The 16,039-nt window shown below is 42.4% G+C and overlaps 2 protein-coding genes across 2 annotated transcripts in view; one reads left to right on the top strand and one right to left on the bottom strand.

Annotated features, from left to right (window-relative positions):
- Positions 1-16,039, bottom strand: part of FAM168A (family with sequence similarity 168 member A) — a 438,953-nt gene that overhangs the window by 280,279 nt on the left and 142,635 nt on the right. The gene's annotated exons all lie outside the window — the stretch shown is intronic.
- Positions 1-16,039, top strand: part of PLEKHB1 (pleckstrin homology domain containing B1) — a 145,765-nt gene that overhangs the window by 14,006 nt on the left and 115,720 nt on the right. The window contains exon 3 of the mRNA XM_042459632.1: positions 1,823-1,972. Within this exon, the coding sequence (XP_042315566.1) occupies positions 1,823-1,972 (150 nt within the window). The remainder of the gene's footprint in view (positions 1-1,822; positions 1,973-16,039) is intronic.

Genomic DNA, 16,039 nt, shown 5'->3' with positions numbered 1-16,039 from the left:
CCGATCGAGGCAAATTGAGGGAGGGATTTAGGTCAGAGGGTGGGCAAAGGGCAAGGCATTTCTCCCCTCATCGGAGGGGAGGGGGAGGAGGAAAGAGCCCTGGGAAGAAGGGAGCAAGGGAAGGCATTCTTTAGGAGCCTCTTTTCCCTGCATCCCCTGCCCAAAGTCCTCTGTCGCTGGGCCTTCCTTCCTTGCCGGAGGAAAAAAATCAGGTCATGAACGGAGCTCATGTCAGGCAAACCCCCCCCCCTTTTCAAATCAAACAATTTTTTTTGAGCGCACATGCGCATGGTTTATTTCCAGGCAGATGGAGCCAGGCTTGCACTTGGATATCCTTGGATCTCCTGCTTTCTGCAGAGGGAGAAGCTACAAATGTTGCAAACAAACAATGTTACATTTTTAACCATTTTTTTGAGCAAATCTATGCGATGATTTGTCTTCTTGGCCGATACAGCAAGGGAAGCAAAGGAAGCTATGTTGCTTTTAAAGCATAAAAAAAAGCATGGCAATCCCATCCCTGCCTGGGACAGGGCGATCTGACCCAAAAGCCCACAGGTTTATAAAAAAAGAGAGAGAGAGAGGAGAGAGAGAGGGCATCTCTCTCCTGCTCAGCCGTGAAACCCCTGTGCCTGGCTCTTTAAAAAGGGAGGACACTTCCCCCGATGCCCTGCAAACGTCACCATGCGATAGCTTGATTGGCAGGGCCACTCCAGCAGACTGCATTCGATTTCTGTCAAAATGCATTCGATTTCAATTTGTTGTGGGCACTTGCTAACGGAGCGATTCGGGGGGAGGGCATCTGATCATCCCAGTTCCCTCCATGTCTTTTACCCCAGTATGAATGGGGCCCCAGGTATTGTAGTTTGTTTTGGCACTAGATCTCTCGTGGGGGAAAGCTAAATGTTTCATAAAAATAGTTTCCAGGATTCCATAGCATTGAGCCGGGGCAGTTAAAGGTGGTGTTGAACTAGATTATTCTTGCAGTACGGAGGCAGCCATAGCATGTCTTCAAGACAATTTCCGGTTTATGATGACCCTAAAGCGAACCTATCATGGGGTTTTCCTGGAAGTTTCTTCAGAGGGGGATTGCCATTGCCATGTTCTGAGGCTGAGAGGTGTGATGTTCCCAAAGTCACCCAGTGGGTTTCATGCCATGCTGGATTCCACCCTGGTCTCTAGGTCCAGTCCAACACCGAAACCATGACCTCATGCTGGCCCTCTATTTAATATATTAGTTTTATTTATTTTTAAAAATTTTGTAATTAATGTTTCAGTTTGATTTTTTAAAACATTGTGAGACGCCTTGAATCCCGCTTTGAGAGAAAGGTGGGATATGAATCCCATCAAATAAATAAACAGGAAAAAAGGATAACTCACGAACCGGCCAAGAATTAGTTTCATTTTCTATCTCTGCAATCCCCGATTCATCCCCAGAGACTTTTTTTTCCTTTTTAAAGTAAGTTTAACTTCAAGGGATGAATCTGGGGTTGCGAGTGTAGAAATGAAACCAACCATTCCCGGCAGCCTCATGAGTCATCCTTTTTCCTATTTGTGAATTTATTTATTTATGGGAGTTTATCCCAAAGTTGATTTCTTTTGGGACGGGAGGGTTTTTTGATGCATCTCTGCTGCAGAGTTGGACCAGAATGATTGCTATGGGAGCGGAATTGTAAATATACGTCGCAGTGACCTCTTTGCTTTGCAGAAGGGCTGGCAAGAAAAAGAGGGGAAAGCCTCCTGCATGCTTTATCCAGCTCCCTCTCAAGTCATTCTGCCTTCTTTTTATTCACCTTTTGCCACCTTTTTCTCCTGGTCCTCCCAGGTTCCATCCTGCGACGCTGGAAAAGAAACTGGTTCGTCTTATGGGTGGATGGGACCCTGGTTTATTACCACGATGACACCGGTCACGACATGGACGGCGAATCAACATCAAATTCAACTGCGGGATGTCCGGATAGGGCGGAGTGTCGCGGTATTGGCTCCTCAGAATCATAGAATCATAGAGTTGGAAGAACCACAGGGTCATCCAGTCCAACCCCCTGCTGTGTGTATCTTTTTATTGTCATCCATGCCGCAGCTAAAAGCCAATGTGATTGTAGGCTGCATTATAAAAAGCATAGAATCATGAGGCACAAGGGCCTATTACTTCCCTAGATCTAGACACTATACTTAGCTACAGAAAAAGAGATTCCACCCTTAACTTTAGGGGAACTTTCTGCATAAGAGCTGTTCAAGTGGAAACCACTTCCTCGGAGTTTGGTGGAGTCTCCTTCTTTGGGGGTCTTTAAACAGGGGCTGGGTGGCCATCTGTCAGGATGCTTTGATTGAGAGTTCCTGCATGGCAGATGGGATTGGACTGGATGCCCTTGGGGGTCTCTTCCAACTTGTGATGTCATGATGCTATGATCTTTTAAGATCTTGTTGTGCACCTTCAGTCATTTCTGTTTACAGCAATCCTGGAATGAACCTATCCCACAGTTTTAGTACCTGAAGAGATAGAGCGCCCTCCCTCCCATAACTGTCATCTTTCGGCCGTGGATGAGAGGAGAGAGAATAGGCTGGCCCAGTTCACCAGGGCTAGACCTGAAGAAAAAGAGCCATCCCTCCGGTCCATCTGCCATGGTCCAGCCTCAGAGGGAGAGAAGAATGCTGGACCTGATCCCTCCCCTCCTCACCATTCCCTTCTCCTTTTTGTGTTCGTGTCTTTTAGACTGTAAGCCTGAGGCAGGGACCCCTCTATTATCCCCCTGTTGTAAACCTAGTCTGACAACTGAAAACCATTTGCCATACTGGCTTTCTACATCATGTTGCATCTTTTTTTGTATTAGGAGAAATGTAGTTTGTACAATCGGTCCTCCATATCCATGGATTTTAATCCATGCATGGATTTAAGCATCCATGGATTAAATATATTCAAAAAGATATAAATTCTAAAAAGCAAGCCTTCCTATATTATTGTTGTTGTTACTATTTATTATTATTATTATTATTATTATTATTATTATTTATTTATTACAGTGGACCCTTGTTATACGCTGGGGTTTGGTTCCAAGATCCCCGTGTATAACAAAATCCGTGTATGCTCAAGTCCCATTAAATATAATGACATAGCAAAATGTGTTGCCCTTATAAAAATGGAAACAAGGTAAATTTATACTTTTTTGGAACCTTTTCAAACCATGGATGCTTGAATCCGTGTATAAAAATCCGTGTATAAGAAGGGCTGACTGTATTTATATCCCACCTTCATCCTGGTATAGGGGTCAAAGTAGATCCAACAGCAGTGCCTTATAGTTTATATAGGGACACCATTTCACTATTCCACTGTATATAATAGGACTTGAGCATCCACGAATTTTGGGGTCCTGGAACCAAACCCCAGCAGATACCAAGGACCCACTGTACAATTGGGATCTTTTCAATATCATACCAAGAGCAGGCAACTACTAGGGAATTCAGGGACCAGACTGGTCCTACGGCCAATGCACTACCCTGCTTAAAAAAAAAAACCCAGATCCATATTCATTTTGTCCCTGAATGACTCCTATTGCTCTCTAGTGAGCATCTAGTCAGCTCAGGGCCTTCCGACCCTCCAAGGCTGGCTAGTGGTGGATAGACCCATCATCCCCTAAAGATCTTGGAAAAACTGAACCGCCAAGACCCTGATGTCACTTGGTCTTCTCAAAATGATCAGTCAACATTGTACTGAAGGGCACTTGCTAAGAATTATTAAGACAGTGATGGTTCTCACATTTTAACTCTATAATATTGTTTTTCGGGGAGCAGTGATCAGAATACTGTCAAGATCATTACACTTAATTATAATTTATTAATTATTAATTACCTCCTGCTTTTCCCCCAGCCGTGGGTCTCAAGGCAGGTTTTGGTTGTTGCTGCAGTTTTTATTGTTGTTGTGTGCTTTCAAGTCATTTCTGACTTATGGCAACCCTAAGGTGAACCATCATGGGGTTTTATTGGCCAGGTTTGTTCAAGGAGATTTGCCATTGCCTTCCCTGAGGTTAAGAGAGCGTGACTTGCCCAAGGTCCCCCATTGGGTTTCATGGCCAAGCAAGGAATGGTCTCCATAGTCGTGATCTCCATAGTCAACACTCAAGCCCTATGCCACATAGTCAGGTTCCCAACATTAAAAACAAATGCAGGAAAAGCAAATGGAAAGAAGTAAAAAGCCTACGGAAGGCATTGTTGGAATGCATTAAATGATCTGCAGGGTCAAATCCATTGCAACAAAAAACAAGGCAAAAGATTTTATCTAAAAATCAATGGAACAGTGTGCCACTAAAAGCCTTGCAGTCAGTTCCTAAAAGCCTGTTGGTCAGAAATGTTTTCACCTGCCAATGGAAGGATACCAAAGAGGGAACCATTCCAGCCTTACTATGCAGTCTTCCAAGTACGGCGGCACTACGGATTTTTATAAGGCTGGATCTGTGATAGTTGCAGGCGGATGGACTCAATCAAGGTGCCTCAACTGACCTAAGTTTGCACAGACCTGAGCAGGGCTGTTGATAACAGGGTGACTTGGAAGTCTCTCATTCTAGGGTCACCATGGTGCCAATTATCAACCAGAAATCTGTGATGATACTGCTTCCTGGTTTGAAGACTGGGGCTATATGATTTTGCAAGGATTGTGAAGTTCCCTCACCCTTCTGGTTGCATTTATGAAGTGGGGAAAATTTTCCCCACTTACCAGTTTATCTATCATAGTGTCACAGAGCTTTGGAAGGTATCACAAGGGTCAATACTCCAACCCATGCACTAAAGCAACCAAAAGCCCTCCTGAAAGAGGTCCATCCCAATCTCTGTTTAAAGACCTCCAAAGATGGAGAGGCCACTGTGCTCCAAGCCAAAGTAGATGCTCATGCATATGTTTCTAAAGGGAGAACAAATGGGAAATTGACTTTCCTAGACAAGTGGCTCCACTTCATTGATGATTTGAACAATAAAGAAGGTCCTTGGAATGTTCCACTACATCACCAGAAATATGGCAAACTAACTTGATGAATGGTCTATAAATTCCAGAGAGACTTACTCAGAGACCAATATTATAGTTTTATCATGTTCCATTGATAATAGCACAGTCAGATGTCTGTTGTTGCGAGCTTTCCAGTGATTTCTGACTTATGTGACCCCAAGGAAAACCTATCATGGGGTTTCTGTGGCTGAGAGGATTGGCCCATGTATTACGTGAGTTCACTTTCATGTGTCAGAAAAAATTAATTCTCTTTAACATTTTCTGTGTCCTCCAACACAATTGTATTGTGCTTCTGCCGAGATTGACCATAGGTCACACTGGAGGACCCAGAGATCCTAGGGAGGCATCTCTAGGCATAGTAGGTCCTCCAACCTCCAGCAGAAGTGTAGCATAGAATTACTCTGCAGAACTTAGAAAATGCCTGGAGTGGACATTTTGCCATTTGCTTCAGGTAAGAGGAATAGGGTTCCAGGTTTAGCAAAAAATTGGATTACACAAGGGTCTCAGAATCCATCACATAAACATCCAAGATCTCTATTTCTCTGTTCTGTAGCCTAGTCCAGACAAGAAATTGTTAGCCCTTGAAGAAAATATGTTAGCCTTTGATATGATAGCCTCTGAAATATTTTAGCGGAGAGGGAGGAAGGTGTTGTTGTTTAAAAACCTCCAACTTTTTCCAGGTATCTGTACCCTTTGGATTCAAATTTTAAGAAAGGAAATGTGATTAAAAATTGGAAAGACTGCCCGACAGTCTGTTCTGTTGCTGAAAAGGTCTTACTGTCTCACAGGAAGATGAACTCCATTTTATTGGAGTTTTTAAACTGAGGTTGGATGGCCCCATGCCATAGATGCTTCTGCCATAGATTTCCTGCACCATTGGCAGAGAGTTGGTCTGGTGACTCTTGGTCAGGGGCATGAACTAGGGCTGTGTGGGAGGTGCGGACTGCCACCATTGCCTCCCTTTCCCACCCAGCCAACAGTCATGCCAGACCCCAAAGAGCCTGCCAGGCAGGAGCAGCAAACTATCCTTCCCATGGCATTTAGAAACCGCCAACCATCTGAGAAGCGCCTTAGGGAGCTGGATGGTTAGCCTGGGAAGAGAAGGTTAAAGGGTAACATGTAGCCCTGTCTAAATACGTGAAGGGATGTCATCTTGAGGATAGAGCAAGCTTGTTTCTGCTGCTCCAGAGACTAGAACATGAACAATGGATGCAAGCTACATGAAAAGAGAATCCACCTCATTAGGAGGAACTTCCTGAGTGTAAGAGCTGTTTGACAGTGGAAGACGTTTCCTCGGAGTGTGATGGATCTGAAGGTTTTTAAAAGAGTCTGAATGGCCATCTGTCGGTGGCGCTTGACTGTGAGTTCCTGCATGGCAGGGGGTGGGGCTAGATCATCCATAGGGCCTCTTCCAACTCTATGATTCTCATGCCAGCTCTTGGTATCCCACCCAGCTCCACTATTCCAATATATGACACCCCATAGGAGATTGTGAAATCCTGGGACTGAGGGAGGTACTGTACGTATACAGTGCAAGGTTCTGTTCTCCCCCAGCAATGCCATGCATACCTTTTAAAAAGAAATGGGCAAGAAGCACAACCTCTCCTTCCTTCAGCTCCCCTCCTTTTTGTTAGCTGCTCTTGCACTGCGTGGTACACATGGCGCGTGTGTCACCGAGACTGTTGTCTTGCAGACAATTGATGGAATGAAAGGGTCCAGACAGGGGACTGGTTCATGGAGCAGAGTTCTCATTTTTTTTGAACCATACGGATGATAATGCAATGTTCTGCAGTTGTATGCCTTGTCCGTCTCCGGCAGAGTCCCTGAAGGGCCTCAGTTCCAGGATATCGACGCACAATGCTCAATAAACTGTCAGTTATTTGTACATCTTTTTTCACTGCATGTGGTCTGGAAGTTAATTTGTGGGAAACATAATTCTCCTAGACCTTTTTTAATTTTGCAAAAACTTACTGTATATCCTCAAGGTTTTTTTAAATATTATTTTAAATTGAATGAGAACCGTTCGTGTTATTGTTGTTTAACTGAGGACCAAAATATTTCCAACCTCAGAAATCTTGGGCTGATTCTGATATTTCTATGCATTAGTGTAACCTTTAGAAACTGTTGTTGAGAGTACAGTGGGCCCTTGGTATCCACCGGGTTTGTGTTCCATTGTATTTAATGGGACTTGGACATCATGGGTTTTGGTATTCCTGGTTTCCAGGGCATCCCATGGATACCCAAAGCTGTGGATGCTCAAGTCCCATTAAATACAATGGATAGTAAAATGGTTGTCCTTTACATAAAATGGCAAAATCAAGCTTTGTTTTTTGGATTTTATATTTTAAAAAAATATTTCAAGCCTGAATGCTTGAATCTTTGGACAAAAATATCAATGGATATAGAGGGCTGACTGTATTTCACAATAAATCCAATAATTTCTTTAGGGCATAGGGTAAGAAAACTGGATTTGTCTAGGGGTGGACAAAGTGGTTTTGGTCTCTCTCTCTGTGTGTGTATGTGTCTTACAGTGGGCCCTTTTTATCCGCTGGGATTTGGTTCCAGAAATCTGCCGAGTATAATAAAAATCCCTGGATACTCAAACAACCATGGATGTTCCTTATATAAAATGGAAAATCAAGGTTGCTATTTGGAATTTAGCTTCTCCTAAATATTTCAAGCCAGGATGCTTGAATCTGTGAATTAAAATCCGTAGTAAGAGGGTCAACTGTTTATATCCAGCCGGCTCTGCTTATCCACAGATTTTTTATTCATGGATTCAAGCCTCCATGGTTTGAAATATTCCAAAAAAGTATAATAGCAAACCCTGATTTTCCATTTATATAAGGGACACATTTTGCTATGCCATTATATTTAATGGGACTTGATCATCCATGGATTTTGTTTACACAGGGGTTCCTGAACCAAATCCCAGCGATAAACAAGGTCCCACTGTAATATTACAGTCGCCTCTCCATTTTTGCGGGACTTGAAGTCCGCAGTCTTGATTACTCACGGAGGGGTGAGCCCCATTGGCTAAAAAGGCAAGTGCGCTATGGTGCACGTACAGGAGCGCATGGCCATTCAAGCCAATAGGGCTTGAATATATGTGAGTTTCTGTTTCACTGGTGGACTCTGGAGTTCTGTGTGATTTAGAACTGGTATAAAAAGGGTTAAGATCCCAAAAGCTGAATGTTGCCCCAGCCAAGTTACTTGATTTGAGTTATTAACATTCCCCTAAACTATATTAATTTATAGGTTCCTTCTCTGGATCCCTAGCTTTTGGGTAACATGCCCCTTATATAAAATGGCAAAATCAAGGTTTGCTTTTTGGAATTTCTTTTTTGAGTATATTCAAGCCAAGGATGGTTAATCTTGAATGTAGAGCCAACTGCATGTATTTCCCCCCAGCTATGATTGTAAAGATGGCGAAAGAGTCCTTTGTCAAATAAGTCCTGGAATAATTTGAAGGAAAAAAATATGTTACTATTTATTTATGTAATTTATAACCTGCCTACATGGGGTCCAAGTTGGCAAAACTGTTTCTAATTCCTCCTCTCCATCCTCTCACCTGATTTTGAGCACATGCGCCTTCTTTAAACCTTGTGTCTTCCATTGCTGGAAAGACAGAAAGCAGAAATCTCATGGGAGGTTAAACTCAAGCACAAAGCATTTTTGTTCCAAATTCAGCCCTGGTCAATGGAGCCTGGTACGAGTTGCTTTTCACAACCAGTTTTGCATTCTCTGTGTCTGTGGGACAACGAAGAATGTGCGTTTGTAAAGAAAGTATGCATTTCTAAAAGTGTTGTGAGACAATGCAGGCGGACTGAGGTTCTCTCTACATTCCTTTTAAAAGAGAGAAGAATTAATAGTCCATAAAAAATATGTAGGAGACATGGCAACAAGACTGCTATTGCACTACAGAAGTAATCCAGTTGGACACCACTTTAACTGCCATGGGTCAGTGCTGTCGTATTCTGAGATACGCAATTGTGTGGCAGCATTCTCTGACAGAGAAGGCTAATAGTCTCACAAAAATACAGTTTCCAGAATTTCATGCATTGATCCCTGGCAGTTAAGTGGTGCTAAACTGGATTTTCTGCAGTGTGGATGCAGCCAAAACAGGCTCTTTGGGCTTGCTTAGAACAGCCTCTTGTCCTGTTGTTATTGCTGTCAGTCGGCTTCACCTTCTCCTGCAGTGAGACTCCTCCACAGGATCCTGTTAAGCTCCCTGCTCAAGTCTTGCAACTCCGCATCCTGGATGGAATCTATCCATCGGAAAATGTCAGCTTCCTGTTTTTGATGCTGTCTTCCATTTTTTCCAACTTTCCCTTTTCAGGAGTCGTTGTCGTCTCACGTTGTGTCACGGACCCTCGCCTCGATTTAGTCCTTTAGATTCCCAGTGATTGGGTGGTATATAAATAAAACCTATTATTATTATTATTGTTATTGTTATTGTTATGCCACATAGGATTGTTCAGATGGGATTTGCCATGGCCTTTCTCTGAGGCTGAGAGAGTGTGACTTGCCCAGGATCAGCCAGTGAGTTGGGATCACCCAATAAGGATCACCACTGAGCAGGGATTCAAACCCTGGTCTCCTGGAGTCCTAATCCAATACTCCAACCACTATACCACACTGCCTTTCCCAGGGTTTCCTTGTCCAGATTTGTTCAGAGGATGTTTGCCATTGCCATCTTCTCAAGCTGAGTGTGTGATTCACCCAGAGACCCACCCAGTGGGTTTCCATGGTCAAGTGGCAATTCGAACCTTGGTCTCCTGGAATCCTAGTCTGACACTGAAACCACTTTGCCATACTGGCTTTCTACATCATGTTGCATCTTTTATTTGTATTAGGAAAATGTAGTTTGTACAATCGGTCCTCCATATCCATGGATTTTAATCCATGCATGGATTTAAGCATCCATGGATTAAATATATTCAAAAAGATATAAATTCTAAAAAGCAAGCCTTCCTATATTATTATTATTGTTGTTGTTGTTGTTGTTATTATTATTATTATTATTATTATTATTATTATTATTATTATATTTACAGTGGACCCTTGTTATACGCTGGGGTTTGGTTCCAAGATCCCCCGTGTATAACAAAATCCGTGTATGCTCAAGTCCCATTAAATATAATGACATAGCAAAATGGTGCCCCTTATAAAAAATGGAAAATCAAGGTAAATTTATACTTTTTTGGAACATTTTCAAACCATGGATGCTTGAATCCGTGTATAAAAAATCCGTGTATAAGAAGGGCTGACTGTATTTATATCCCACCTTCATCCTGGTATAGGGGTCAAAGTAGACTCAAGGCAGTGCCTTATAGTTTATATAAGGGACACCATTTCACTATGCCACTGTATATAATAGGACTTGAGCATCCACGAATTTTGGGGTCCTGGAACCAAACCCCAGCAGATACCAAGGACCCACTGTACAATTGGGATCTTTTTAATATCATACCAAGAGCAGGCAACTATAGGGAATTCAGGGACCAGACTGGTCCCTAGGCCAATGCACTACCCTGCTTTAAAAAAAAAAACCCAGATCCATAATTCATTTTGTCCCTGAATGACTCCTATTGCTCTCTAGTGAGCATCTAGTCAGCTCAGGGGGCCTTCAGACCCTCCAAGGCTAGGCTAGTGGTGGATAGACCCATCATCCCCTAAACGATCTTGGAAAAACTGAACCGCCAAGACCCTGATGTCACTTGAGTCTTCTCAAAAATGATCAGTCAACATTGTACTGAAGGGCCAATTGCTAAGAATTATTAATACAATGATGGTTCTCACATTTCTAACTCTATAATATTGTTTTTCGGGGAGCAGTGATCAGAATACTGTCAAGATCATTACACTTAATTATAATTTTATTAATTATTAATTACCTCCTGCTTTTTCCCCAGCCGTGGGTCTCAAGGCAGGTTTTGGTTGTTGCTGCAGTTTTTATTGTTGTTGTGTGCTTTCAAGTCATTTCTGACTTATGGCAACCCTAAGGTGAACCTATCATGGGGTTTTATTGGCAAGGTTTGTTCAAAGGAGATTTGCCATTGCCTTCCCCTGAGGTTAAGAGAGCGTGACTTGCCCAAGGTCCCCCATTGGGTTTCATGGCCAAGCAAGGAATGGTCTCCATAGTCGTGATCTCCATAGTCCAACACTCAAGCCACTATGCCACATAGTCAGGTTCCAAACATTAAAACAAATGCAGAGAAAAGCAAATGGAAAGAAGTAAAAGCCTACGGAAGGCATTGTTGGAATGCAATTAAATGATCTGCAGGGTCAAATCCATTTGCAACAAAACAAGGCAAAAGATTTTATCTAAAAAATCAATGGAACAGTGTGCCACTAAAAGCCTTGCAGTCAGTTCCTAAAAAGCCTGTTGGATCAGAAATGTTTTCACCTGCCAATGGAAGGATACCAAAGAGGGAACCATTCCAGCCTTACTATGCAGTCTTCCAAGTACGGCGGCACTACGGATTTTTATAAGGCTGGGATCTGTGATAGTTGCAGGCGGATGGACTCAATCAAGGATGCCTCAACTGACCTAAGTTTGCAAGACCTGAGCAGGGCTGTTGATAACAGGGTGACTTGGAAGTCTCTCATTCATAGGGTCACCATGGTGCCAATTATCAACCAGAAATCTGTGATGATACTGCTTCCTGGTTTGAAGACTGGGTCTATATGATTTTGCAAGGATGTGAAGTTCCCTCACCCTTCTGGTTGCATTTATAGAAGTGGGGAAATTTTTCCCCACTTACCAGTTTATCTATCATAGTGTCACAGAAGCTTTGGAAGGTATCACAAGGGTCAATACTCCAACCATGCACTAAAGCAACCAAAAGCCCTCCTGAAAGAGGTCCATCCCAATCTCTGTTTAAAGACCTCCAAAGATGGAGAGGCCACTGTGCTCCAAGCCAAAGTAGATGCTCATGCATATGTTTCTAAAGGGAGAACAAATGGGAAATTGACTTTCCTAGACAAGTGGCTCCACTTCATTGATGATTTGAACAATAAAGAAGGTCCTTGGAATGTTCCACTACATCACCAGAAATGATGGCAAACTAACTTGGATGAATGGTCTATAAATTTCCAGAGACTGTACTCAGAGACATAATATTTATAGTTTTATCATGTGCCATTGATAATAGCACAGTCAGATGTCTGTTGTTGCGAGCTTTCAAGTGATTTCTGACTTATGTGACCCCAAGGAAAACCTATCATGGGGTTTCTGTGGCTGAGAGGATTGGCCCATGTATTACGTGAGTTCACTTTCATGTGTCAGAAAAAAATTAATTCTCTTTAACCATTTTCTGTGTCCTCCAACACAATTGTATGGTATGCTTCTGCCGGAGATTGACCATAGAGTCACACTGGAGGACCCAGAGATCCCTAGGGAGAGCATCTCTAGGCATTAGTACGTCCTCCAACCTCCAGCAGAAGTGTAGCATAGAATTACTCTGCAGAACTTAGAAAATGCCTGGAGTGGACATTTTGCCATTTGCTTCAGGTAAGAGGAATAGGGTTCCAGGTTTAATGCAAAAAATTGTATTACACAAAGGGTCTCAGAATCCATCACATAAAACATCCAAGATCTCTATTTTCTAATGTTCTGTAGCCTAGTCCAGACAAGAGAATATGTTAGCCCTTGAAGAAAATATGTTAGCCTTTGATATGATAGCCTCTGAAATATTTTAGCGGAGAGGGAGGAAGGTGTTGTTGTTTTAAAAACCTCCAACTTTTTCTCAGGTATCTGTACCCTTTGGATTCAAATGTTAAGAAAAGGAAATGTGATTAAAAATTAGGAAAGACTGCCCGACAGTCTGTTCTGTTGCTGAAAAGGTCTTACTGTCTCAAAGGAAGATGAACTCCATTTTATTGGAGTTTTTTAAACTGAGGTTGGATGGCCACATGCCATAGATGCTTCTGCCGTAGATTTCCTGCACCATTGGCAGAGAGTTGGTCTGGATGACTCTTGGTCAGGGGCATGACTAGGGCTGTGTGGGAGGTGCGGACTGCCACCATTGCCTCCCTTTCCCACCCAGCCAACAGTCATGCCAGACCCCAAAGAGCCTGCCAGGCAGGAGCAGCAAACTATCCTTCCCATGGCATTCTAGAAACCGCCAAGCCATCTGAGAAGCGCCTTAGGGAGCTGGGGATGCTTAGCCTGGAGAAGAGAAGGTTAAAGGGTAACATGATAGCCCTGTCTAAATACGTGAAGGGATGTCATCTTGAGGATAGAGCAAGCTTGTTTTCTGCTGCTCCAGAGACTAGAACACTGAACAATGGATGCAAGCTACATGAAAAGAGAATCCACCTCAATTTAGGAGGAACTTCCTGAGTGTAAGAGCTGTTTGACAGTGGAAGACGTTCCCTCGGAGTGTGATGGAATCTGAAGGTTTTTAAAAAGAGGCTGAATGGCCATCTGTCGGTGGCGCTTTGACTGTGAGTTCCTGCATGGCAGGGGGTTGGGGCTAGATCATCCATAGGGCCTCTTCCAACTCTATGATTCTATGCCACTGCTCTTGGTATCCCACCCAGCTCCACTATTCCAATATATGACATCCCATAGGAGATTTGTGAAATCCTGGGACTGAGGGAGGTACTGTACTGTACGTATACAGTGCAAGGTCTGTTTCTCCCCCAGCAAAATGCACATGCATACCTTTTAAAAAGAAAATGGGCAAGAAGCAACCTCTCCTTCCTTCAGCTCCCCTCCTTTTTGTTAGCTGCTCTTGCACTGCGTGGTACAATGGTGCTGTGTCACCGAGACTGTTGTCTTGCAGACAATTGATGGAATGAAAGGGTCCAGACAGAGGACTGGTTCATGGAGCAGAGTTCTCATTTTTTTTGAACCATACGGATGTGATAATGCAATGTTCTGCAGTTGTATGCCTTGTCCGTCTCCGGCAGAGTCCCTGAAGGGCCTCAGTTCCAGGATATCGACGCACAATGCTCAATAAACTGTCAGTTATTTGTACATCTTTTTTCACTGCAATGTGGTCTGGAAGTAATTTGTGGGAAACATAATTCTCCTAGACCTTTTTTTAATTTTGCAAAAACTTACTGTATATCCTCAAGGTTTTTTTTAATTATTATTTTAAATTGAATGAGAACCGTTCGTGTTATTGTTGTTTTAACTGAGGACACAAAATATTCCAACCTCAGAAATCTTGGGCTGAATTCTGATATTTCTATGCATTAGTGTAACCTTTAGAAACTGTTGTTTGAGAGTACAGTGGGCCCTTGGTATCCACCGGGGTTTGGTTCCATTGTATTTAATAGGACTTGGACATCCATGGGTTTTGGTATCCATGGTTCCAGGGCATCCTATGGATACCAAAAGCTGTGGATGCTCAAGTCCCATTAAATACAATGGATAGTAAAATGGTGTCCTTTACATAAAATGGCAAAATCAAGCTTTGTTTTTTGGAATTTATATATTTTAAAAAATATTTTCAAGCCATGAATGCTTGAATCTTTGGACAAAAATATCAATGGATATAGAGGGCTGACTGTATTTCACAATAAATCCATAATTTCTTTAGGGCATGGGTAAGAAAACTGGATTTGTCTAGGGGTGGACAAAGTGGTTTTGGTCTCTCTCTCTCTGTGTGTGTATGTGTCTACAGTGGGCCCTTTTTATCCGCTGGGATTTGGTTCCAGAACCTGCCGAGTATAACAAAATCCATGGATACTCAAACCCCATTCAGTCCAATGGCATAACAAAACGATGTTCCTTATATACAATGGAAAATCAAGGTTTGCTATTTGGAATTTACGCTTCTCCTAAATATTTTCAAGCCGAGGATGCTTGAATACAGTATGTGAATAAAAAATCCGTAGATAAGAAGGGTCAACTGTTTATATCCAGCCGGCTCTGCTTATCCACAGATTTTTTTATTCATGGATTCAAGCATCCACGGTTTGAAAATATTCCAAAAAAGTATAAATAGCAAACCCTGATTTTCCATTTTATATAAGGGACACCATTTTGCTATGCCATTATATTTAATGAGACTTGATCATCCATGGATTTTGTTATACACAGGGGTTCCTGGAACCAAATCCCAGCGGATAACAAGGTCCCACTGTATATATACAGTCGCCTCTCCATTTTTGCGGACTTGAAGTCCGCAGTCTTGATTACTCACGGAGGGGTGAGCCCCATTGGCTAAAATGGCAAGTGCGCCTATGGTGCACGTACAGGAGCGCATGGCCATTCAAGCCAATAGGGCTTGAATATATGTGAGTTTCTGTTTTCACTGGTGGACTCTGGAGTTCTGTGTGATTTAGAACTGGTATAAAAAGGGTTAAGATCCCAAAAGCTGAATGTTGCCCCAGCCAAGTTACTTGATTTGAGTTATTAACATTCCCCTAAACTATATTAATTTATAGGTTCCTTCTCTGGATCCCTAGCTTTTTGGGTAACATGCCCCTTATATAAAATGGCAAAATCAAGGTTTGCTTTTTGGAATTTCTTTTTTGAGTATATTCAAGCCAAGGATGGTTAAATCTGTGAATGTAGAGGACCAACTGCATTGTATTTCCCCCCAGCTATGATTGTAAAGATGGCGAAAGAGTCCTTTGTCTAAATAAGTCCTGGAATAATTTGAAGGAAAAAAATGTTACTATTTATTTATGTAATTTATAACCTGCCTACATGGGGTCCAAGTTGGCAAACTGTTTCTAATTCCTCCTCTCCATCCTCTCACCTGATTTTGAGCACATGCGCCTTCTTTAAACCTTGTGTCTTCCATTGCTGGAAAGACAGAAAGCAGAAATCTCATGGGAGGTTAACCTCAAGCACAAAGCATTTTCTGTTCCAAATTCAGCCATGGTCAATGGAGCCTGGTACGAGTTTGCTTTTCACACCAGTTTTGCATTCCTCTGTGTCTGTGGGACAACGAAGAATGTGCGTTTGTAAAGAAGTATGCATTTCTAAAAGTGTTGTGAGACAATGCAGACGGACTGAGGTTCTCTCTACATTCCTTTTAAAAAGAGAGAAGAATTAATAGTCCATAAAAAATATGTAGGAGACAT

This window comes from Sceloporus undulatus, chromosome 3 (assembly GCF_019175285.1).
Source record: "Sceloporus undulatus isolate JIND9_A2432 ecotype Alabama chromosome 3, SceUnd_v1.1, whole genome shotgun sequence".
Classification (NCBI taxonomy): Eukaryota; Metazoa; Chordata; class Lepidosauria; order Squamata; family Phrynosomatidae; genus Sceloporus; species Sceloporus undulatus.
This window is presented reverse-complemented; position numbering and strand designations above follow the sequence as displayed.